The 24,439-nt window shown below is 41.2% G+C and overlaps 1 protein-coding gene across 13 annotated transcripts in view; it reads left to right on the forward strand.

The window, feature by feature from the left end:
* The window catches only part of KLF12 (KLF transcription factor 12), a 249,685-nt gene that overhangs the window by 166,809 nt on the left and 58,437 nt on the right, over nucleotides 1-24,439 (forward strand). For 11 of the 13 annotated variants that reach the window (XM_069802557.1, XM_069802555.1, XM_069802558.1 and 8 more), the window contains 2 exons: nucleotides 2,416-2,551; nucleotides 15,116-15,175. In XM_069802557.1, coding sequence (XP_069658658.1) covers nucleotides 2,416-2,551; nucleotides 15,116-15,175 — 196 coding nt within the window. The remainder of the gene's footprint in view (nucleotides 1-2,415; nucleotides 2,552-15,115; nucleotides 15,176-24,439) is intronic. The other 2 variants (XM_069802564.1, XM_069802556.1) reach the window with 1 other exon arrangement.

The following is a 24,439-nucleotide window of genomic DNA, read 5'->3' on the forward strand; positions in this document are numbered from 1 at the left end:
CACAGCTAAGACATAAATTAAAATTTAAGACCAGCTTTCCCTTGAGTCATCACTCATTTGGGGAGTGCTTTCTTTTCAAGAGCCCAGTTATCCATCAGTGCTACTGTTATGGCTGCACAGCTCCTGGAGTTTCTACAGCCCTCCCATTTTTCAGTGTAACTCAGTCACTTTTCTAGAGTTAGTGAACATGGTAACATAAGAAACATGGAAAAATGGGAAATTTAACTGTGACTTTTGGAGCCGCTCTGTAGCTGTAGGCCCACTGAACTGTTCATGGTCTCTTAAGGAAGCCTGTCGTACCTGTTGTCCAGGGCTGTGGTTAGCCAGAGTTGAGTAGGAAAGACAGCTACCTTTCTGGAAAAGCACGTCGCAAGACCCAGGAAGTGTCCTGTCTCTGACACTGCAATACAAGAAAGCACAAGCTAAGAAACTGCAGCAGTTAGGTCTTTAAATAAATAATCTTGGATTCCCCTATTTCACCTGACCAAACAAAGTAAGCACATTTTTAAACAACTCTCTTCACCCGTCTTTCTCCTTCCTGCTCCTTCCTTGCAGGGTCAGGCATCTCTCCAGCTTTGATTTTTAGTCCAGCTGCTTTCAGTGTCTCTCAGCACCTATTAATCCTACATGGTATTTCATGAGTGAGGAGGAACGCCTCTTTCTCTACATGACCTCTGAAGTTTGTCTCTGGGTCTGTCCCCTGACACAAGCAGCCCCCACGTCCTCTCGGGACTATCCCAGGTCACACTTGTGCCCCATAGTCCCCCCCACGCCCATCTCTGGGTTTCCTCCCCCTGCCCATATGCGGGTTGTGCTTTCTTCCTTTTGGAGGGCAGCAGCCAGGATAAGAGGGAAGGCAGGTAGCCTACCTTTCTGCTCTCCTCTCCTTTCTTGTCTCTTTTTGGCACAAAATGTAACCCTGGTGGGTTGATCTTGGCCGGCTGCCAGACACCTACCAGCCACTCTTGCACTCCCTCTCCTCAACAGGACAGGGGGAGAAAATAAGGTGGGAGAGCTCATGGGTCGAGATACAGACAGGGAGATTGCTTACCCATTACCATCACAGGCAAAACGGACTCAACGTGGGGAAAATCAATTTAATTTATTGCTAATTAAAAGTAGATTAGGATGGTGAGAACCACCCCTGAAATGCCTTTTCCCAGGCTCAACCTCCCTCCTTCATTCCCAGCTCCTCTCCCTCTCCCTCCCAGAGCGGCGCAGGGGGATGGGGAACGGGGGTTGGGGTCAGTCCCTAGCAGCTCCCCCCTGCCGCTCCTTCCTCCTCACGCTTTTCCCTGCTCCGGCGTGGGTGCCCCACGAGCTGCAGTTCCCGTCGGGAGAGCCCGATCCACGGTGGTCTCTCCGTGGGCTGCAGGGGAATGAGTCTCTGCTCCACCGCGGAGCACCTCCTCCCCTCCTTCTCCTCTCCCCTCCGTGTCTGCAGGGCTGTTTCTCGCACGCTCTTCCTCTCTCTGCCCCTGTGACTTTTTTCGGCCCTTTTTTAAACCTGTTTTCCCCGGGGCACCCCGGCCTTGTCTGGGGGGCTGAGCGGTGCCCTGGGGCGGGCGGGTCGGAGCCGGCCGGAACCGGCTGTGTCCGGCACGGGGCAGCCCCGGCCGCTCCTCACAGGGGCCGCCCGCAGCCCCCCCGCCGCCAGTGCCTGGGCACCTGCACCGTTGCCATACAGCATGGATACTCTAAGCTGTGAACGGACAAAACAGTCCTGCAATTCCTGATCTCCACATGTTCGTAAGACCTGAGACTCTGTGACTTTTCAAAAAAATCTGGCTAAGCCTAACTGACATCCGTCACCTGAAAGTTAGTTGCCTGGGCGAAGTTACATGCAGTGGCTTTGCTACATGTAATTTGGAGGGAAGGTTCTTTCAGAGATTGACATCAGTGTTGAATTGAGTCAGAAGTCAGGACAACTGGTTTTTTTCAGATGCCTGAATTTTAGTTGACTGGAGTGACATGTGTCCCAGCCTGGTATCTCATGGTGAACACTCAGAATCAAAGATTGCTCCTGAAATTTTGCTGTAAAATTTACTCTGGAGTGTGCTGTGTTGTACAAAGCAGATGTAGCCCTTTCTCCTCACTTTCTGAAGACAGGCAGAGTAAGTAACTTGAGGGTAAACAGAGTTTTTGACGGATATTATATATGCAGTTTTATTTCAGGTCCGCCAAATGCATTGGTGTAGCCTGTGTGCATTTGCACGCCTGCATGCCATTGGAAATGCTTGCGCCTAGCTGTAACACCACTAGGTGACTTTGCCAATCCGTCACCTGTTTTGGGATGCTCAGCACAAGCGGTGCCATGCAGCCCGAGCAAGTGGATGTGTTGTGTGCCCTGATGTTGTTCTGGGATGAGATTAATTTCAGCACGCTCATATTAATCCATTATATGTCTCTTTCCAGCACAAATGGACCCCCGAGGCCTATCTCCCAGACAAATTAAAAGTGACAGTGATGATGACGACCTGCCAAATGTGACCTTAGATAGCGTTAATGAAACTGGATCTACAGCGCTCTCCATAGCCAGAGCAGTACAAGAGTAAGTATCACATTCCCAGAGCAAGATGAGTGTTGCTGAGGTGTCCGTGGACCGTTGGAGGCACCGGCCCTCGGCAGCACTGCAGGGGTGTCCCACCAGCTGCGGGCCAGCACACCTGCCAGCATCTTTTCTGTGTAGCTTTGTTCCCTTTAGGAAGAGATGGCTGTATCTCTCATCTCTCTCTGATTCTCTTTTCCTTTCTTTCTCTCTGCCCCCATTATTAGGTAAAGTTTCAAACTGAAATTGTTTCTTCCCCTTTATTTACTTGCAAAGCTTGCAGTGTTTTTATATCCTCTCTAAAGGGAGACCAGGTTAGACTTTCACTCAAAAACCATGAATTTTTTTCTTGACTGACAGCAGCATCAAGAAGTTCATTCTAGTTGCTGTCAGATAGGAACTACCTACATTTCTCCTGAAGGACAGTGTCATTGAAAGGAAATGAGTAAGGGGCTTTGAACAGTTTTTCCACTGCTGTTATTTTTCTCTGTACTTGTACTCACTAGACAGACAAATAAGTTCTTAATTTAATGTCTGTATTGCTTGTTTGGAAAAAAAAAAAAGAACAGTTTATCATGAACATTAGCAATTCTGTAGATGCATGAGCTTGCTCAGTCACTGTAGCAGCTGGAAGGGAACCAACTGTGAGGTAAATAAGTATTAATATCCCCATTTTATAGGTGAGGAAAATGAGGTTATGCGTAAAGGTCACCCTGTAGGTCTGAAGCAGAGCTGGAAATAGAACTAGAGCCTCCAGGCACTGAAGCCTGTGCTAGACCCACAAAACAACACATTACTTTATCTGAGAGGTTCAAAATATGGGCGTTCTGGACATTATTAAATAGGAAGGGATATAATAAAGGCCATTAGACATTGTTATTATATAATTTATTATAGATGCATTTTAAATGTCTTAACATGGTATCTAAAAGTACTTAATGTTTTGCTTTGTTTTCCTGGCCATCAATAGCCAAAGGCACTGATGTTTCTAAGCCGTGTGTGAGGAGGAACTACTTTTTTTGTGTTTTCACCAGACATCTGCTAATTCATCTTCTAGTCAAGCACAGTAACTGTGATCCTCAAACCTATATTCCCCTTAAGCAGAGAGGGAGGTCTTTATGGGCAAGGCAAGGCGTTGGCTCTCACTGTAATTAGCACGGTTCCCTTCTGACGGTGATAAAGGAAGGGAAGGTTTCTTCACCAGTGACGCTATTGCTTGATAGACAGTCCTAGCACATATTTTGAATTCACTAGTTACAACACCAGGCCCTGAAATGCGAAGTATTTTTTCTCAGTTTATAGCACACATAATAAGCCTGAAAAATAAAACAACCTGTCATGATTTTGCACTAAATAGTTCTGTCTAATTAATGAAAAGAGGAAGCATGGGTCGCTAGCAAATACTTTTAATATGTAACTGGCAGGCAGATACTGTTCTCTGTGATTGATACTGCTTGAACACTTAGAGAATTGGTCAAACCATGAAAAACTTTTTTAGCTTTTCCACAGTGCATTCCACAGTTTGTGAAGGTAGATGTGTTGAATATTACTTGGCTGGCTCTGGAGCTTAAGAATTAAATTAAGAAATTTAATAATATAACATCAACTCATCCTTGTTACAGGTTTTATTTAAACAGTAATTTGTTAGTTTATTTCAAAAGCCCCATTAGGAAAACCTAATTTGACTGTGATCTGCAATTTGTCTTCTTCTTTACTTCATTCTCAGTCACAGATGCAACACATACAGCTGCAGAGCTGAAAAGAGACATTAGCACATTATACTGACTTCACTCAATCCATTTCTTTCTCAGTCTATAACATAGTGCTTTACAGGAAGGGTCTATTCTGAATTTAGGCATCTAACATGTACCTTAATATTAGACATTTAGCAAAGCAGTCTACTGAAAATAAAAGCCTGCATTCTACGTACCCTTGTTGGAGAGAGGAAGGTGCCTTTCAAGCCTTCCAAAGGGAGATCCTGTGTGCTCAATTTCAGCATCTAAACTTAGCAGACAGGAATTTCCTCTGAGGATGTGGAAAGGCACCTACTGTTCTGATGAATAACCGGGCAGCGTAGGGGCATGCATAGAAAGGCTGCTTCAGCAGGCAATAAAGTGTAGGTCTAAGCTCAGTGCCTAAGTGAGGCAGGCTGGACCTCAGAGTCTAGAAGACTGTCCCACAGAGTGTGTTCTTTCTTATGTGAGCTTGTAAGCTCGCTCTTATGAATAGTTATACAGTTAACAACAAAAAATAACTTTTTGCATATACTGGCTGGGAAGTACAGCATGGCATCTCCAAAGAGATGGCAGCATCGTTTCCTTCAGTACCAGATTGCTGTTGTGCAATCTTGTCTTTGTTAAACAAAATACCAAGACTAGTTTGTAGATGGTGGTGGCAGGTGCAAGACAACAGTTGACCTTTTTCTGGTTGGTTTTCAGACATATTTTAAATTACCCTGCATAAGGATTAAAAATATATATATATGTATGTATATATATTTGCCTATTGCCACCTATTCTTCAGGAGCAATGGGATTTCAAATACCCTGTGGTGGATTTTTGCTTTGGGTGGGTCCTGTGCTGCCCCTCACACAATATGTGGGGCTGGGGGGTATTGCCTTGGTGAGGCTCCTGACTTTCCCTGTGTGCTGTCTGTGGGGTTCAGGGTTTGTCTTGCCTAGTTAGACATCTGCAATGTAGGCATCTGCATCCGAGCTAGTTATCTTGCCTCCCTGAATGTGGGCTGGAGAGCAGTTGGCGTGTCCAGGCAGTAATTCTTTTGACCTATTCTAGCTGTCTAATTTAGGGAGAGAGAGAGACTCAAGCCCATGAGTGCTCGTTCCTCTCCATTGACTGCAGGTGATGCAGACAGCTGCCTGGGACACACATGTCAGCACTGCAGATCTCTGGTGTGAGGTGAGGGGATGGCAATCCACACTGCCTGACTGGGGAGTCAGCGTGCCAGAAACTGGGAGTGACCAGACGATACTGAATGCTCCAGCATCTTCCCTTGGATCTAAATCTGCAATGCCAAGGTTTTAACCACAAGCTGAAGGAAGTAACTAGTCAGTGTTTGGGGAGGAACCATTGTTTTAATAACAGCCATTTTTAAGCTTGTTGTCTTGGAAATTACCCTTATGTGGCTGGGTCACAGGACAGTTTGGAACACCTATATGAAAGCTTTGCTTTTCATGTCCTCTAAAACTGGAAGGCATCTGCCTGTGTTGCTGCTTTGTTTCAGGTCCACTATATTCTCAGAGGAAAAACATTCTTACCAGTAAAAATTGCGACAATCAGACACTAAAAGCCACGTGTTTGGCATTAGTTCCTATTTACTTAAACAGAATGTGATTTGCTTGCATATTTGTAAAATAACCAAGTATGACTATTTTTTCTCAGGGAAATTGCCTTCTTGCTGCTAGCTTTGTATTGGCTGAGCTTCCAGACTTCTCAGTAGTTCTTTTGTAATGACTTCATAGTCCTTCTTCAGTTCAGCAAACCCAATCAATAATGTAAAGTTATTGATAAACAAAGTCATTATTTCAAGCAGAGTACTTTAGTGAAATTTCTTTATGTGACAGTGCTGCTTTATGGCAGTTGCTATGCCTTACCATAATACAGACTAAGAATAATTTATTAATTTCAGATAATATGCTCTGGCTGATAATACATATTGCAGCAGTATGTAGATTTCAGCGGGCTTTGCATTGTAAGCAGCATTTCATCCTTTTTGTAGCATGTTTTACAAACTCATTTTGACATGTAGCTCTCTAACAAAGAGCAGATTTGCCTCTATACGCCTGACACCACTGATGCTTATTACACAACAAGAATAGCATCATATATTCAGGGTCAAATCTCAGATAGACTCTAGAAATCTTTATGAAGCCAAGGGAAGAGAAGGCATTAGTCAAGCCCTAGATGACCAGTAAAACTTTTTATGGGCCCATCTCAGAGGCAACATGCTGTTCCCTCAGCCTGGCAGCCCTGATGTAGCGGGGCTCAGGAGCCATCTCCATGGTACGTAGTAATGCAAACCCTGAACAGGGCATTCATCTCCTTCTTTCCCTGCACACTTATTTTATGTTACTTTACAGCATGCAGCTCTCTCTGCCTGAACATGCACAACGTAAGATCTCCTGCTTGCTGAGGGCAGAAGCAGGAGAGGCAGAGGGTGATTTTTAGCATGAACTTTTGATCAGTGTGTCGGTAAAAATCCAAAGATCCAGAAATTCCTCCTTCTGTCTCTAGCCTTTTTTCTCCTTAGGGGTTGTAGGCAGAGGGAACTCCTTTGACAAAATCGTTTTTTCTTTCAAATCAAGTCAAGGAAAAGATGGACTGTACATATAAACTTATGATGGTTGCTTATTTTTCTGGGGTAATGGAGAGACAGAAAATTCAGAAAGGAAATCCTGAATACTTGTAGTTATAGCTGCGGTTAATTCATAGAAATGTGGTTTGTCATTTGGATGTGACTATGGTGACCTTTAGAGTGAACTCTTCTTTGCGCTGAAGCTGGGTGCCACTGAATGTTTGTATGAAAATGAGATTAGGGGCTTCGACCCTACCCCTATTCTCTTTGGCTGCATTATGTGATGATACATTGATGCTGATGTGATCATCTTACTTTATTTTTAAATTGTGCTGGCTTTTATTGCAATACTGTGGAAGATAGTTTTGGATACTGCACTAGTGAAAAAGAAATTCCACAGCAGACAGACAGCATAGCCACATTACCAGTGTACTCTCTTAAACTGGTATGTATTTTTCGAGTCTGAATTTTTCTCCTTAGATTTTTTTTCTCCCTCCTCTTCTTCAATGTAAATCAACTTCTGTGGTTGATTTTTATCTCTTTTCAGGTTTATAACTGTGTTCCCATCAACCATTCATTTTCTATACCGATATTGTCTGTTTTCCTGCTTCACCTGCAATCATTACTACCATTATAGGGAACTTTCACCTCAGTTTTTTCTTCTACTTGCAGACAAAATACTTTGTCCTGAATCTCTAAGAAACGTAAGCAAGGGTGTTTTGGCAGTACTTGCATGAACTTTGCTTCTCTCTCCTCTGGTACATCTGCCCTCTGTGAACAAATGCTCGTTTTAAAACTGGCACACAATTGGATGGTGATTTTACAGATGGCGAACTGACTAGTGCTGGTCTGGAATTTCTCACTAAAGCATTTTTTTTCACTGGAGAATGCTAATGGGTCTAAAGCAAAATCGTGGGAATACATCAGTTTCAATTTTACTTTTCTCATGAAGATTTGCCAAGTCTGGGATGCATTTTTCCATTGCAGTAAAGCTTTAGAGAAGAAGATTGCATGGTTGCTGCAATGCTCCTGGCGGGAAACTGGACCCCACACTCAGAAAGCAGAACTGCCCATGGGCTTCCCACCTCCCCACAGGCTCTTATGCAGTGGAGCTTCTCCTCAGCTTCCTCCAGAGTCACTCTACAAACTGAACTGACTTATTAAACATTAATAGAGAGAGGTGTGTATGCAGATACGTAAGCGGAAAACACTGGTGATGTAGAGCCCTTACAGGCAGGCAGTCATCTGTACTATGGTTGATGCCCCCACTGTGTCATTATTTCAGGGATGTTTCTGTTCTAGTTTTGTTTTATTTTTTGTCAGCAGTGTCAGATATATATTCTGTGGCAGAAAAGAAAAGTTATCTGCAGTGAAAAGTGTTGCTGGTTTGGAAGTTGGCTAATGACCCAAAGGCACCATTGAGCTGTCAGAGGTGTGCTGTGTGTCAGCTAGCTTAGGGAACCTCTGGGCAGTACTGGACTGTCCAGTTTGGACATATCTGAACCCTGCAGCAAGGTTTGTCTCTCACAATGTAATCTATCTAAAAGTTAGGCTCAGGTGTTTGGGATTTCCTCAGTGGAGAGATGTGCATACTTCTAGGTCCAATAATCTTATCAGTTGTGATCATCTACCTTTTGGAGGTGCCTGCCTTCCCCAATGGTTATAAAGGAGCCTGCACAAATGTCTTAGGGAGAGTGATAAAACTTAACATTGCTGAAGTTATATGTGAGGAATCCCCCTCTATGTGATTTTCTAAGGCCATGCTGGAAGTCTGTGGCTCAAGAAGAAACTGAAGAAGAACATCTAAACTTTGGGCCTGTGCAACTACTATAAGTGTGATTTTTCCTTCCTACATGCGGTTCAGATGACTCGCTAAAGTACTGACTTCTTCTACAATGTATTTATATGGCACTTTACAAACTTTCTTCTAGTAGAATTTAAAATCTCAGAATCCTCAGTTTGTATATAAAAATGAATGTGCCTAAAGCTGTACTAAGGACGACTACTGCAAGAGCTTGACAGCCCTATATACCTTTGGGAATTGCTTTTTAGGCACTAACTGTGAGCCTTTGGCTTCAGTAATCCAAATGCACCTATACTATTCAAAAAGGTTCTTTTTCTTTTTCTTTTTTTTTTTTTTTTTAATATGTGATATTTTACCCCCAAAAAAGTTTAATAACTTGACAGTTGGGCAGTAAAATCAAAGGATGCCATTCTGTGCATGCACAGAGAATTTAGGATTTTTGGTGTGGAAATTTGCCGGTATATGTCCCAGAGCCTTTTGCCAGGATAACAGATTCCCCATCAGCCAATGATCATTAGGAACAAGTGCCAGGTGGATGGCAAATGTAAATCAAAAGCAGCTTCTACAAAGAAATTGATGTTGCTGCCTGCTTTGAAAGGATGGTATTACTTAAATGACAGTATATTAGGAGATAGGGATATTGTCAGATTGTTCCCTGAAGAAAGCTAATTTGACAATAAAAGTGCTTTTAGCTTGGTTTACACAAAATTATGTTTTCCTATCTCCCTCCTATCTCCCCTATAACAGTAAGTTACCATGACTGTTGAGTAGATGAATCTAGAGCAAGGATGCATTGCCATTAGGGTGTCTGTTCTCTTCTTTTGAATCACTTTGAAGTGCTAGGCATTGCTCTTCAATACATATTTTATCACACCATTGCAAGGAGTAATATTTTCCTTTTAAGAGAAATATTGAAATTAAGTGCATAATAAGCTGGAAGAACCAAGGAATCCTGGCTCTGCTAAAGTCCAGAGGAGTTTTACCATTAACTTCACTGGGTCTAACGATTAACCTTAAAACTGTAACAGAAGTCTGGATGCTAAAAAGAAAAAAAGTAAATCAGCACTTAGGCTGTTTTGGGGACCAGCATAGTGCAGCAAGAGAGTTATTTGTAACAGGTCTGGATTCATAGATACTGTTCTGTATGTCTCTTTCAGTACCTTTATCCATCACAAGGAAACTTTCAAAGATCTTGTTTCCCACCTTCAGTTCAGTGTCTATATTGAGTTGTCTCATATGATTGTCTTCTCAAAAATAGATGAAATTTGTTAATTAATTTAAATTTTAGTCTAAGGAGTGTCAGTCATTTCAAAGTAGTTATCAAACTTTGCCATTACTGGGAATTTACATTACTAAACATGTTTACATAAATGTGCTTTGGAATAAAATGCCCCAAAACAATAGTGTATGATTATAATTCATATAGCACTTTTTATCTTTGGAGTGCTTTGCAAACATTAACTAATTAAATTGTACAGGTCCCTTGTGTGTTCAAATATTATAATTACCCGCAGGTTAGTGACTTGCTCAAGGCCATGCAGCAAAGCAGAGGATGAGCTGGGATCAGGAATGTCTGCCTTCTAGTCCCATGCTTAATCCACTACAATGTGTTGCTCCAGAGTGAGGCTTGAGTCATTAGTGGTTAGATATGTGAAATGCATTTTATTGATAGGGAGGCAGGCATTGTGTAATTGCTTGAAGAGCATGACACCGAAGAATGAATTATAAATAACATTATGCATTACTGCTACCCAGTTAGCAGTTTGTACACCTATTTGGCAGCTGTTTCCCCAGTGGTTCGTTATTCAGCTTTTTCTGTTTTTTCTTTCTAAATCACCACAAAAAGCAGAGGCAGAGCTGTGTGCATTAAGAAATTCAGAGCTGTAGCAAATACTCATCAGTGCGGATTAGATAGCAGAACACTGCCAGAAAAAGCCACAATAAAACTACCTCAGTGAACTGGTACCTTGACTTACTGATAAGAAAGAGTATTGTCCTCTGCTGTCACTTGAGCCAAAATTACTTCTTTTTTCATTATCTAGATCAGATAAGTTTTTATCTTTCCTTTTCCATAAGGCAGTTCCTGTGATTTTGTGACAGACAAACATGCAGCACAATTAAATCTTAATAGCAGCGCTTATACTGATTTATGGAAAAATGTTTCCTGAGTGTTTAGATCAATGCATGCAAAAACACAAAGTTGTGTAGGTCACAAGTATGTAAAATGCATGCAAAGGAGGTCACTGTTAAGAGGGGAACACTGGTTAGCAAGGCATAATTGAGTGAGCATGTGAAAACAGGGATCTTAAAAAAAAAAAAAACCACCAAATTTTTTCTGCCATTTTCTTTTTTTCCTGCACAATGGGAAAAGATTGTGCTAGGTTTTCCCCTTTATTAGTTCAATCCTCTTTCACTAGTAGTGACTCCACTGCAACCTCATTTCTCACAGCAAGTTCTTTTTAGGCTGGAGATAAAGAGGAGTGAAAGGAAGTTCCTGGATGATGGATATGGAGGAGTTTTTTGTGCTGAGCTCGTGTACCAAGGGGCTGTCATTCTCCATGTGTATGTGACTGAGGACATGAGTATTACTGTTTTGGACACATCAAGAAAAGGATAATTGGAGCTTAAAGCCACCACACATATGAAGTTACTGTAGCCAAAATGAAAGGAACCGAAGGCTGAAACAAGGAGTAAAGCAACGCAATGGCTGAGATAGTAGCATGTAATCCTGAGGTTTGCCAGAAGTAATGATAGTCACAGGTTTCAGAGTCAAGCCGAGCACCTTCATCATTATAGCTGTGACAAACAAAAGATGTGTCAGCAATGAAGTTTTGGGTCACATTTTTCTTTATTTACCCTTCTGGGATATACTGAGTTGCCACAGGATGCAGCAGTGCAAGGGAATATGAAAACTGAGGCAGGCAGAAAATAAAGAAGGCACCAGGGTGGGTCAGAGGAGGCAGCAATGACCAAACCGCTCTTGCCTAGCATGTATTGCTAAGCTCAGGCAGTGTGGAGCACACTGGCAGGTACTTAGGTCAGAGGCTGCCCTAAAAAGTGCTCATCCTAAAGCCTCCCTACAGGATCTGCTGCTGGCAGAAATCTCCAGCATTGCAAACACAGCCTGAAAAATGAAATAACCTGGAACTGAACAGAACCTGCCAGCAGGCACAAAAAGAAGCGCTTGCATTTCTGTACTCATTAGAAGTCAGCAGGAGTCTCAATCTTGTCAAAATATCTCCCTCAATTATTTGCATTAAAAATATGATACTTAACATAGGGTTGGGATACTGCATGATAAATCAGCGACACACAATGGTGTTAGACAGACAGATAGCTTCACATAGAAGTCACCATGGTGTTTCTCTTAAGCACTGATGGCCATTGCTATTTCTATGATCAGCTGCTTATCAGGGCCAAAGAGTCAAACCATTTATAAATAAGTTCACAGGAGGAACTGGAATAATGACCGAAATATCAGTCATAAAAATTTCAAAAGCAGAGTAACAGGATAATGTTGTATAATAAATTATTTGCTGAAAATTATTTAGTCAGCTGAACAGGTTGATGCCCTTTGCACTCAATATTTCCACTTCTAAACTACTTGCTCTCTGTATCACCACATCATTTCTGAGATTCTTAGCTACTACTAAGGCATAGTCAAAATAAAATCTGTTTTTCCTCTTGCTTGAGAGGAACTACCAAGTGCATGCAGTTCTGCAACAGGCACATCCTTGTCAATATACTGCATGGTGTAGAGGTACCGCTGTCTTCATACCCTCACAACATGTGTGAAATATTACAGGTACCCAGAACCAAGATGAACCATAACAGCATGGGCACTTGAGATGAGATGCAGATTGCCTGCTTTGGGGGAGGTCTGGTGGAGGTGTTGTGAGGTTATGAAATAGGTGATTGGATCCAGCAGTGTTTCAGAGCACCTACACAAAGCTTCAACACTCCCATGATACAGTCAACACAGAGTTAAATGCTCTCAAGTTCAACGGGCAGAGCAACCAGCTTCCTAGAGCTGGCTCCACTTACCTGCTAGGTATTTGGTTGTCATCTCTGCTCTCTTTGGAGCTTGGGCTTCTGACCTGTAGTTGTTCATTAAAATACAGTTTAGAAAATAAAAAACGGCTTATGTTCCCAACTTCCCATTGTGAAAAACAAGAGATCAAGTACTTTGTTCTGAGCTTACCTATTTCTGCCTGGTTTAAAACCCAGAGCATGCTGTCCTCCTCCTAACAGCCTTCACTCTGTTTAAAAATGTGACCATCAGTGGCAGCAGTGGTGCAGCCACCCACATCTGGCATAAAAACCTAGTGGTTAGAGCACTGACTCAGGAAGCCAGATACGTACATTTGCCAATTCTGGAACACAAGGCTATGACGCAAAAGATATCCAGGAGTGGTCCTACAACATCCTTTACCTCTTCTTTTTCCTCCTACACTTGTATTTTGGATTGGGAAGTGACTATTATGTACCCCTTTCATGATGAATCCATGTCATCAGGTGTGTTTTAGCCATTTTCATAGCACAGATAAGGTTCAAGTCCTAGAAGCAAGGGTTGGGCATTTCTCCCCATGGTTTCTGGATCAGAGCAGAGGCTGAGTGGGAGGCCACAGCCATTTGGCTTTCAGGCCAAACAGGGAGGAGCATAGCAAGTTTTAGGTGTCTGTGAGGTTGGTTGGAGGATGTCTGGGTGTCTTTCACTTCAGTGCCTGGATACTGTAGATTCTAACCAGAGTTTTAGTTGTCTGCTAAATTTTCCACTGACAAAAATTCAGCATGCAAATATTTATCATCCTCACCTATTGCTTAGTTGTTAAAAAGGGACCTTTATGAAAAGAACTGTACAAAATGTAGAGTCATGACTTCTGGGTAATGTATTGCTATTTGCATCAACTGTAGGAATAAATATTTTTCCAGTAAGACACAGAGATGATTATAAATTAATTGACATAAGAGAGAACGGTCAGTGTTATGGCTTCCAGTTGCCGTTTTTCCAGTGCATATTGATTTCAACTGAGGCGTAATGGGGTGGGGGAGATTTTGTCCCAGTGCCCTTTGGTTAGGTACTGACGCAACTGTGAAGTAAAATCTGTACCTAGAGATACCATGGGACAGGTACCTGGAGAAGGAAGAAACTCTACAAGGAGAATGGAAAAAAAAGATGGAAAAAAACAGTGTCAGGCTGTGATAGAGCTAGTAACTTAGACTTTGAAAATTCTTTACATCATTTTATTGTCTTGATAGCAGATTTCTGTCATTATCAGAAATTTAACATTTAACAAATGGCAAAATCAAGCAAACAGTAAAGACGACCAATATTTACTGTACACTTGAAGCAAGGAAATGTGAGAGGTTTGAAAGACGTAGTGTAAAATCTTGGGAGAAAATAGATTATTTGTAGGTTTCCAAGGGCCAATGGAAAGTGCAGTTGTATAAATCAAGAGAAGCTGCTTTGAAAATTTCCTTTTCACTTTCAACAATTACTATGTCAGCCTGGCCATTTTAATTGAGCATTATAAAGGATCCAAAATGTTTCCAGTGCAAATGTATTCAACTGCTAGTGTGCTAAAACATTTTTATGATTCATGTTGTTATTCTAATATTTTTGCTAGTTTCTTGGGCGTTGGCCTCAGACTAATTTCATGGTACAGTTGAGGTCTAAACCACAGAGAGAGGGACTGAAGGGGATTATTCATGGACTTGGCTTTCCACAGGTTTTTCTTTTTTTTTTTTTCCTAACGTGGTGGAACTGTTTCCAAAAGCCAGCTATATGATGCTTCTTGTTTGAGCACATGCAGTAGATCAGAATTTGTCAGTGAAAAGGAGCATTCCACGTAGTCCAAATCCCAGCATAGGAGTTTATACAGCTATGATATTGTATATTTGTGTTGTTCAATATTCCAAATAATATTCTAGAAGATTATCTATTTTCCCTGGAGTCTCAGTTTTAGGTAAAAAGCATTAAAGGCTAGATTTTTCAGTGATGTGTTGGGAATAATATGGAGTAATATTACCTAAGCAGCAGAATTCTGGGAGCGGGTGTTCGCTCCAGCCTCTATTTCCTTTTTGTGCAGTGTCTGCGTGCTCTACATTCTTGTTAATGTTTTCCTCTTGGTCACTGATTATTTTTTAATAAGAAAATACAATCCACCATGATCCAGAATTACCACTGAGTGACACCTGGGCCCTTAAGCTTTGACTCTGCTCCCATGCAAATTAATGGCAGAGCTCCTAGTGACTTGCTTAGCATTAATTGGGACCTCTACAGAGCAATTTCAGTTTAAGAAGGAGTTTTAAGTGAATGGGAAAATCGTAAAGTCCCTTCCACACTGAGGCTATATGCTTACTTTGCAGTAAGTGTCCCTCAAGCTTGTCTAAGCCCCCTGCAATTGTTTGGGGTAACTTAAAATTCCTAATTGTCTGTGTTCAATTTCCAGAGAGAGCATGTGGGGCTGTGCCAGGTCAGCTGTTAACCCTTTTCGTTTTTTCAACTCCAGGTATGAAGCATTTTATTGTGTACTATATAATGTTCTGTTTTATTGACAAAGTCTAGAAGCAGTGCTTTTCAGCTTTCTTTCCTTCTTTATGTCATGGCTGGGGGATATGCGGGGCTGGGCAAGGTCCGAAGTTGATTTTTGCTATTGCTTTTTATATTTTGGGGCTGGGAGGGTGGTGGTGTGCATTGTGGGAAAGCTGCAAGTTTTTTTTCCAAATCCCAATGACTAGAATACGAGAATAGAAAAAAAATATCCTGTCTGACGTTTGATAATGCAGTTTAAAATGTTCAAAATAGTCTACTGAAATTGAGTAACAAAGTTAATGTGAATCAACATAGCTCATATTACATTGGGTCATTGCCAGTTACCACGAAACAGTCGACAAGCAAAGCTGTAAAATGTAGGAAGAGGTCTTTGCAAATGTCTTCTTAACTGTTTTTTCAAGGAGGCTAAAATTTTAAAACCTTACTGTGTAATGCGTCTAGTAGATGCCCTGCTTTAGAGTAGAGAGTTTATATACAAATGCAGCGAGGGGGGTGACTGGGGGGTTTCAGCAAGCGTTGTGATGCTGTAAGGTGCCTCAGGTTCATCTCACTTGCCCAAGTAGAAATGATGTCATATGACATAAGCAATGTATCAACGCTGATAGTGTTCCTGGTTTTGTTGGATTCATTGCTGTTGTTTTCTTGGAGTTTAAAATAGTGTGCAATGAAATGTCCGCTCTCTGTGTCCTTGCTTGCTTGTTTGTCCTCCCTGCTTCTTTTCTTTGTTTTCTGGGCCCCTATAAAAGTTCTTTTGCAGTCATGTTCATCATGTGACAAGTGTAAACCCATCAACTCACTACTTTATCAGCTCTTAGTAATCTGTGGGCCCTTTATCTGTGGAATACAGAAGGAAAAACAACATCTACATTCAGTATAAGCAAATAAGTTGCAGGATAAATATAATTCTTCACATTTATAAGTAGATCTAAGCTTCATAATAAGAAGACGGCATGTTTAAGAGCAATTACACTTTCAAATTGCTAATGAGTAGTCAAATAACCAAAATCGTTCCTCAAATCTAGTCCTATCTCCAATTTGCAGTTAATTGCATTACAACTGGTGTATTTATATTAAAAATTTGCAGGATCTTGTTACTCATTTTCAGAGTAGCAGTAGCAGCAGCAGCAACTTCTCTGTTAAAGCCCATACAAAGCTTTTAAAGTTTCCTTGGGTACAAAAATGTAACATTATCGGTGCAACTTCAAGAAATTATTCTGAAGAGCCTGCTAGTCTCCCAAAATATTGTATTTCTAAAATAAATTTATATTTTAGATACAATTTTGGATACAGGCAACTTTAGCCAAAATAAGCAATAATATTCTATGTAATCACCAATTACATTTGCTTCTATTCTACAGGAAGCATTTTCATGAAAGAGGCTTATCTTGTCAGTTTTTTGCCTTTTTTTTTTTTATGTTGTCAACATTCTGCTCAAAAAATTGGTTATGGATTTATACGTAGAGTTTACACATACAGTAATAATGAATATGAGATCCTACTAATGAGGCCCCCTGAACAACACGCATGGTTAGATGTAGATGAAGATGGCATAAGTCATTTCATGTACCACTTCTAAACCACTGAAAGTTCGTTGGCTCTGACTGGAGTGAGATAAGACTGAAATGTAATATTTTGATAAGCCAAATAGCTGCTAATAAAACCAGAAACTTGGAAGAGAGATATGGGTTCTTCTATGTCTTTTTAAAATAAAGGACCAAACTGTTCAAGAAAATCACATCTATCAAACCTCGTTTAGGCCACGTCGACCTATGTGTAGGGTAAAAGGTAGAAATGAGACCAATGAGATGAATATTTAAGTCAGTGTATCATTTGAAAGTATGAGTTCTTATGGTGCACCTAAAACTGCTCACACTGCTAGGAGTATTCATCACAGCTGGTCTTGCTTCTTGGAGTACGGAGCTATTGCAGTTCAGGAACAGTAACTGCTTGTCAGAAGCAAATTGTGCTACAATTAAATACAGCTATGTGAGTGTATGTATTTTTCATTTGAATGAAATTTCATGCATGTCCAGTTTGGGGTTTTTTTTCAATTTTGTATTACTAAAGTTATCTTTTTCCACCAAATTTCAAGAAGGTTATTCTTCCATAAAATTACATGCCAAATTATGGTATTCTAGTTATGAAAGTACAGAAACATTCTTACATATTTGATTTTCTTCATAGTGATGGGGGAACAGAATGGATCACAAAGTCTTAAAGAAACGTTTTTTGTAGGCTGCTTTCCCCTTTTTTTATTGGGCCCATGGAATCTACTGAAAGCTGTAAGTTTTACTCAAAACCGATGCCACACAAATGTTCTGCATCTGTTGACCTCTGTTGATGGCCACAGGCTGGGACTGTTGCTCCAGTTCATGCATGTCTAACTGTTCTTTTCCTGTAAAATGTTGAGCATTTTGTCCATACTGCCTCCCCTGAACCAGAAGTGCCCTCATCCACCATTTCACTGGTGGCAAAGTGATATTATATGTGAGTTTCAGATGTTGGCGGGCATAATGTGCCTCTTCGTCCTTGGTGTCTCGCAAATGGTACTGCTTTTCGTCTTGTATAATTTACCTCTGTTCTTCTTTCTAACACCTCGTTCCACAGGCTCAGCCAGATGGGAGATGTTTGGCAGCTGGACGACCCAGATGCCAAATTCTGGAATATAGCTTTCCTGCATTGGCATGTGGGTTCATGGCTGGCTTCTTGGCTTGCACCTCTGCTAGCTTCTTGGCTAGCTGTCTAGCTGGCAGCTGTAGCACTGCCTCTGGGGCTATGTTAGGGTCAAGCTGCTATAGAGTTGGATGACTTTCCTGATCTGAATTACCATGCTGGACACCATTTTCACCTTAGTTTGCTTTGAATCTCCACTATTCAAAGACAAACGTTTGCACTGTGCTGTTTTATTCCTGCCATTTGTAAGACTAACTCGAAGCAGTAGTTCTCATTTGTCACCAGTTCAAAAAGAAAATAAGCATTGCAGAGTACACTGTTTCACTTCTTAAGATTCCCATTCAGTCAGTAGGAATGTAAGGCCCAATTCTGTACTTCCAATTCATCTCCAGGACCAAATTGTAACTACAGAGCACAGGCTTTAAAAAAATACATTTCTTATGTCTAAACTTTGATTGCTTTCAACCATGAGTGAATATAGCCTCTGTCAAACAGAAAAAATACACATTTAGGGAGGCAATCTGGATCATTTTTAAAGAAAAAGGATAAAGAATAATGATGATGATAATAAATAGGATGTTGCTGGTAGTAATTAAGAGTGTGGCCAAAAGAAAATGCTTGATCTTTTCTTTGCCTGATTTGGAATGTCCTCATTACATACTTTAGTTTTACCTCATGTTTTTGTTGTTTTGTTTTGGGTGGGTTTTTTTCATAAATGAGGTAATGAAAAATTAATGCATCTAGGATAGCCAAAGCATTTGAAGTTATTCCCTAATCTACGCATTTTCCTCCATGCAGCTCAGTGCATAAACCTTACTTTCAGTGGGAAAAAACTGCAAAATCAGGAGGTCACTAAGACTTCGGATACTTACAGTAAAATACAGATTAGTCACACCTGCTATGCAATTTTCATTCCCTCACTCAGCTGTAGTGAGAGTATGTTGTGCTGCTCTGGAGGGGAGTGGTATCTCTGTTACACACTCACAAAACTTCAACGCTTGACTAAAAATCACTTGTGCCTAACTTGACAACAAACTTCTACCTGTATGTCAAGGTTAAGCATTGCAGGGTGATTGACTTCTGAGGAAAAGCACTTTAATTCCCCATTATAATCACTGGACAGTTGCATGTGTCAGGAGCTACCAAAAAGGAGACCCTACCTATCTGGTTTAGGTGTATATTCCTCTACACTGACTGCCTAGGGAACATAAGTGCTTCCATAGGAATACAACTCAGTTACATTAGATAAGTCATGATGGACTATATAGGGAACCAGTAGGATCTAAAAGCATCTGTTTCACTCAGAGGTAGTCCACATAGCCCTTTCTGGATGATAATGGAGCAGGGATGATTCTTTTGAAAAACAAGCTGGCAGCTGCAACAGCAATATTCACCTTTTGCAGAAAAGCTTCATTAACTAGCCTGTCAAAAAAGTAGGAGACCTGAGTTTTAGGTTCTCACCACTAACAATACAGGGGTGTTTTAATCATTAGGATCCTTGGCAGCGGCCTTATCAGATGAGATACTTGGGGAGCAGTGGAGTATCTCATCTCCCTTCTTACTGAATATGGGCCATGGTATAGACAGGAGCACAGAAGTCATGGGATGACGAGAGTGGGGGTAAGAAGAGCCTGAATCCTACCTGAGCATGGACAGGACTGAGGCTGTAGGCTGCATACGCTGAAGCAACATTAGGACAGAAAGACTTGTGGATACTGAAATAGAGCTTTCACCATTGCCCTTTTGGAGCTGAGCGTCCAGATTTCCAGTATGGAGCCAGAATGCCCCTTCTCTGCCCAACCTTTTAGCCTCATGGTTCTTGCATTCCTGGTTGCAGAGCAGCCTTGCTTCCATGAACACTCATGCAGAAGACCCTGAGTCCTTATAGCCAGGTTATTCCTGCGATGGTGGAGATGCCAAATCCACCCTTCTGTCTGAGAAGGACCTACAACCAAAGTCCTTCCTTCCCTTGGAGAATTACCTGACCACAAGGCTACAATACAGCACCTTGCCAGTGCCACTGCCATCAAAACTCTGCCTGCCTTTTGGGGCTTTTTCACAAGACATAGGCAAAGGTCAGGATGTTGCCCTGCCTGTAGGTGGAAAATGGACACCTGCCAGAAAGAGCATGTGTGAACATATGCCTTGTGGTAGGTACCCGAAGAAGATCAGCTTAACAGCGAAGGACCTCATGAGTTTAGGGACATGCTGGATAGGACTGTTCATGGGACAGTAGGTGAGAAGTCTTTTGGGTGCCTGCCTTCCAAATCAGAGTTTCAACATGCTGGTTTCCACACTTCTCCATATATTTCACTTTCCAAACTGTATTTTCTCCTTCAAATGAGCAAGCTTTCAGTGCTTTTTAATGTAGTAGAATTAAAGATGTTATTCCATTATCTAAAGTATTCATTTTCCATGCTTACCTGTTTCTGCCCTTTTGCCTATCAAAGGATGTATCTGGCTGTCCTTAGTTTTTACATCTCAGCCACAATTTCTGCCCCATTAAAGAGATTCTTGTCACTTTCTGTATTGCAGTGGCTTTGGAAATCATATATAAGGTGAAGCAAATTACCTTCATTTTCTTTTAAAAAGCAACTATGATTGTTGTCCCTTAAGTGTTCTTTTCAAGCAGAGAAACAATGTGTGCTGTTAAAAAAGGAAAATAAACAACTGCAAAGATGTTTTTCCCTTCCCTTGCACCTCCAGTACATTCTGCAAACCAGTTACTGTAATTGTTTTTAAACTTTTTTAAACAGGCGTACTGTCAAGAAGTTGTGGTAAAACAAGGCCACATAATCTCATAAGGTCAATCTGACCGCAAGGGATGAAAAAAGATGACAGAGCAAAGAGAAAATCCCATGTTTTGTTTATCAACATCTTTCTTTGCCTAATGGCAGATACTTGGAGAGAGAATCTGTTTACTTCAATGAAAGACTAGCTTAGGGTTTGCTGATTCCTGTGGCAAGAAGATGGCATAGTTTCTAACTTGCAAGCTCTTCAGTGTGTGTGATAAGCTAAAGTCATTTGTGGATTTGTATGTTGCATTTTGACGTGATTAAATGTTTTAAGTCTATTGATTTCATGCTGGGGATTAATGATGCTGAATGAAAGAGCATCAAAGAATAAAACGTGTTTACATGCCCGATTAAAATACCTTAAAAAAGAGTCAGAGTACCTATTATTGGATAGGAATGAGATAAGAGCAGCGTAGGACCAATCATGCATTCTGCATTGAATGGAAAATGAATTAACTTCTTTAGGCATAGAAAGAAGAAGAGCGAAGATTTGATAAGGATTGACTGTACCTTTCTGAATGCTTAACACTTGCGTTTGACTCATTATTTTGGAAGAGGGGATTAAAGAGGTTTCATTATCAGTTGCTGCAGATCTGTTTTACTGAATCAATCAAAGCATGATGCTTAGCTGCTTGGGATTAATGAGACAATCTTTTAACTGGAGAACTTGTTGGTGATGGCATGTTAATAAAGGACAAGACCCAAAGATACTCAGTGCAACTGTGGACATGAGATGCACTAAAGATGGTGTTTGCTGCTTTGAATTTGCATAATACTTTTAGATCTGTTTGCCTTAGCATATTAACTCAAAAAAATATCGTTATCCTAAAATGTTCATAGTGCTAATTGGTTTGTATCTGCTCTCTGCAAATGTTCCTAATGGCTGTCTAGATTCATGGGTCATATCTGGATTTGCAGTTAGGTGTCACGTTCTGTTTACCAAGATAATAGTAGATGAAGATGGAAAAGACCTATTTGCTCGTTAAATCCATCCTGTTGAAAGCATGATATAGGCTCTTCCAATAGTATTAAACTGTTAGTACCCCGATGTTAGCCAGAATGCCAAGGAGAGAATTTATTTGTGCTGTATCTGTGGAGAAGGATGCCTTAATGATCAAGTTAACATGTGAAATACTTGATGCACATGAAATACTCCCTACTGAGCTAGGGAGAAGTTTAAACGTGCAATCTAATACAGCTGAGTAAATATCTGACGAGACCAGCTCATGCACACATTTGTTTTTTCTCTTCTGATGCTCTGATCCGGATTAGCATATCTGAGATGAATTCAGCAGTCTGATACACACTACAATTTGTCTCAGAAGGGGTTGAATGATTATCCTGGGTTTGGGGCAGCAGAGGGGTGTTTGATAATGTGAGGTTATATTTTTCCCCCCACTTTCACAGTTTAATACAAGACCTGAAGCCCTTGGTTACAGAACAAAGTGTCTGAGCAGTAACCAAGCTTGTGCAAACCCAAGAGAAGAGTAATGACTGTTCCTTGCAAGCTTCCTGCCTCGGTGCAGGTGCAGGAATCAGGAGGGCCTGAATAATTCATAAGGTGCAAATTAGCCCCAGCTTGCTCCCACTGCTTGAATTTTGCTGCTGCTTACCTACCTAGTTGCTAGAAAGAACAGAAATAAAGGAAGCTTGAGAAACTGGGGAGGGCAAGGCAAAAAGTGTTACAGTTTAAAGGCCAGAGTCATAGAGACTGCTGAATACTGGGCATGTTTGAAGGCTCGGTACTTATTGAGGAATTGGCCTGTGCATTGATTATTCATGAAGTATTTTCTCAGGAAGAAGTAAGCTCTGGGGACCCATTCCCTTGCTCTTGGAGAGGGAAAAACTTCCTTTTAAGAATTAAGTTTTTCCTGCTTTTATTGTTATTGTTTCTAAAAATTAATGGTTAAAAAAATCTCTTAAAAGCTTATCTAAAGCCTATTAAGCTATTTGAGACAGTATGCATTTATTGTATCCCTAAACTCAAGGGTCCAGAGAAATGTCACAAGACATTTCGGATGTTAGGATGCTTACTGCTTTGAGTAAATGTGGATTTCAGGATCTTGTTTTAAACTAGTTGTATCTGGAAATGCAATGTGTAGTTAGCTTGTATTTTTATCATTTAAAAGGCAGTATTCCTCTCTTTTAAATACTGTTAGTGATGGTTACCTTTTCTATTGGGTTACTTTAGCTGCTTTTCTACCCAGAAGAATGAAATGAGAGGCGAGTGGTGTTTAATCCTTCTACTGCACGACATTGTAGCTCGCCCAAATATCAAGTAAGAGGTTTTGCTAAGCACTGTTGTTATGGGAGAAGGGAATTCCTGACACAGATCTTTGAACAGTTTGTGTGTTGCTGCGCAATACAGAGAGGAGTCGGTCTGAAAAAGGCAGATTGTTTCTGCCGCGTACCTGAATGTCCCTTTGACATCTCTCATGTGGGAGAGGGAGACACCCAACATTCCCAGCAGGAGCAGGAACAAGGTAGGTAGTTCTCCCTATCAGCAGGTGTTCATATGGAGAAAAACTCCCCTAATGTTTTTGCTGTGCTGAATCTGAAAAGAGAAGAACAGAAGGAAAAAAGCTTCTTTTCAGTGGTTTTGGGGTTTTTCTGTTTTTTGGTTTGTTTTTTTCAACATATACCCCTTCCTTCTCCATTCCCTTCTACCCCACCCCCTCTTGGCTCCCGCATGCAGCAGCTAGATCACGTTGCCATCATCTGTTTTTGTATTTCCCTCATTTGGGTGGCTGGAATAGGAGCTGGCTCTCATTTCTAGCTGATTCTGTCATTTCCGCTAGGCCCCAGCTTGGGCGAGCGCCAAGACCAACAGGTGATCCTTGTAGCTGCAGAACAGCAGGAAGGAGGCTGTGCATGTAGGAGACAGTGCACCAGAGGGGCTGCCTGGCCCCGCTCCATCTTTCTGTATAATTAACGCCCCCTTCCCCAACCCCCCTTACCGAGCAGAAAATCTGTGCAGAACAGCTCAGCTGCAGCAGCCGTCATAGGGAAAATGTTAATAAAGAGTCCTGGAAGAATCTTGGCTGTGGGAGCGCAGAGGTGCGCTCTGTCTTAGAGAGAAACCGTGGTTGGTCCTTTATAGGAACAGGGGCAAAATTGTATTAGCTGCTGAAAAGTAATACACACTCTGTCAACCGTTGCCGGAAAATAAGCATTTCAATAAATTTTGGTGCTATGCTCGCGGGCTTTCTTATTTGTATAGGAACTAGTTTGGAATGAGGTGATAATTCAGTTAAGCTTTCCTCTACAAGAAGTAGCTTGCGAAGCCACGTGGAAATTATTTGGGCAGAGAGTTAGCTCTGGTCAGGAAGGCCCATCTCAAGCTGTAGAGCTGGGGGCACCCAGTGCAGGAGCCCTGCAGGCTCTGCATTCACTGGGCATCTGCACCAGAGAGGCATGACTGTGAGGGGCTTTGCAGGGGTAATTTTTAGAACACTTGAAAAACTTCCAGGAATCCTCAAGACAGCCTCAAAGAACAATTTTTTTCAGAGGAAACTCCTAAAGGATTTTTTTTTTATGAAAACATAGTTATATTTAGGATATGACAATGACTTAACAAAACCAATTTCAAAACATATCTCCAAGGCTTAGGTTAACCCCTTGGCATATACTGTAATGTGAGATCATGTGTCCCTGGAAACCCTGACTGCATGTTTATATTTGTGAGGCAGGCTGATGTTTTAACATAGATACTTGGTAGCCTTAATCCTCTGCAAAATAGATGATATCTCAAA

This window comes from Haliaeetus albicilla, chromosome 15, assembly GCF_947461875.1.
Source record: "Haliaeetus albicilla chromosome 15, bHalAlb1.1, whole genome shotgun sequence".
NCBI lineage: Eukaryota > Metazoa > Chordata > Aves > Accipitriformes > Accipitridae > Haliaeetus > Haliaeetus albicilla.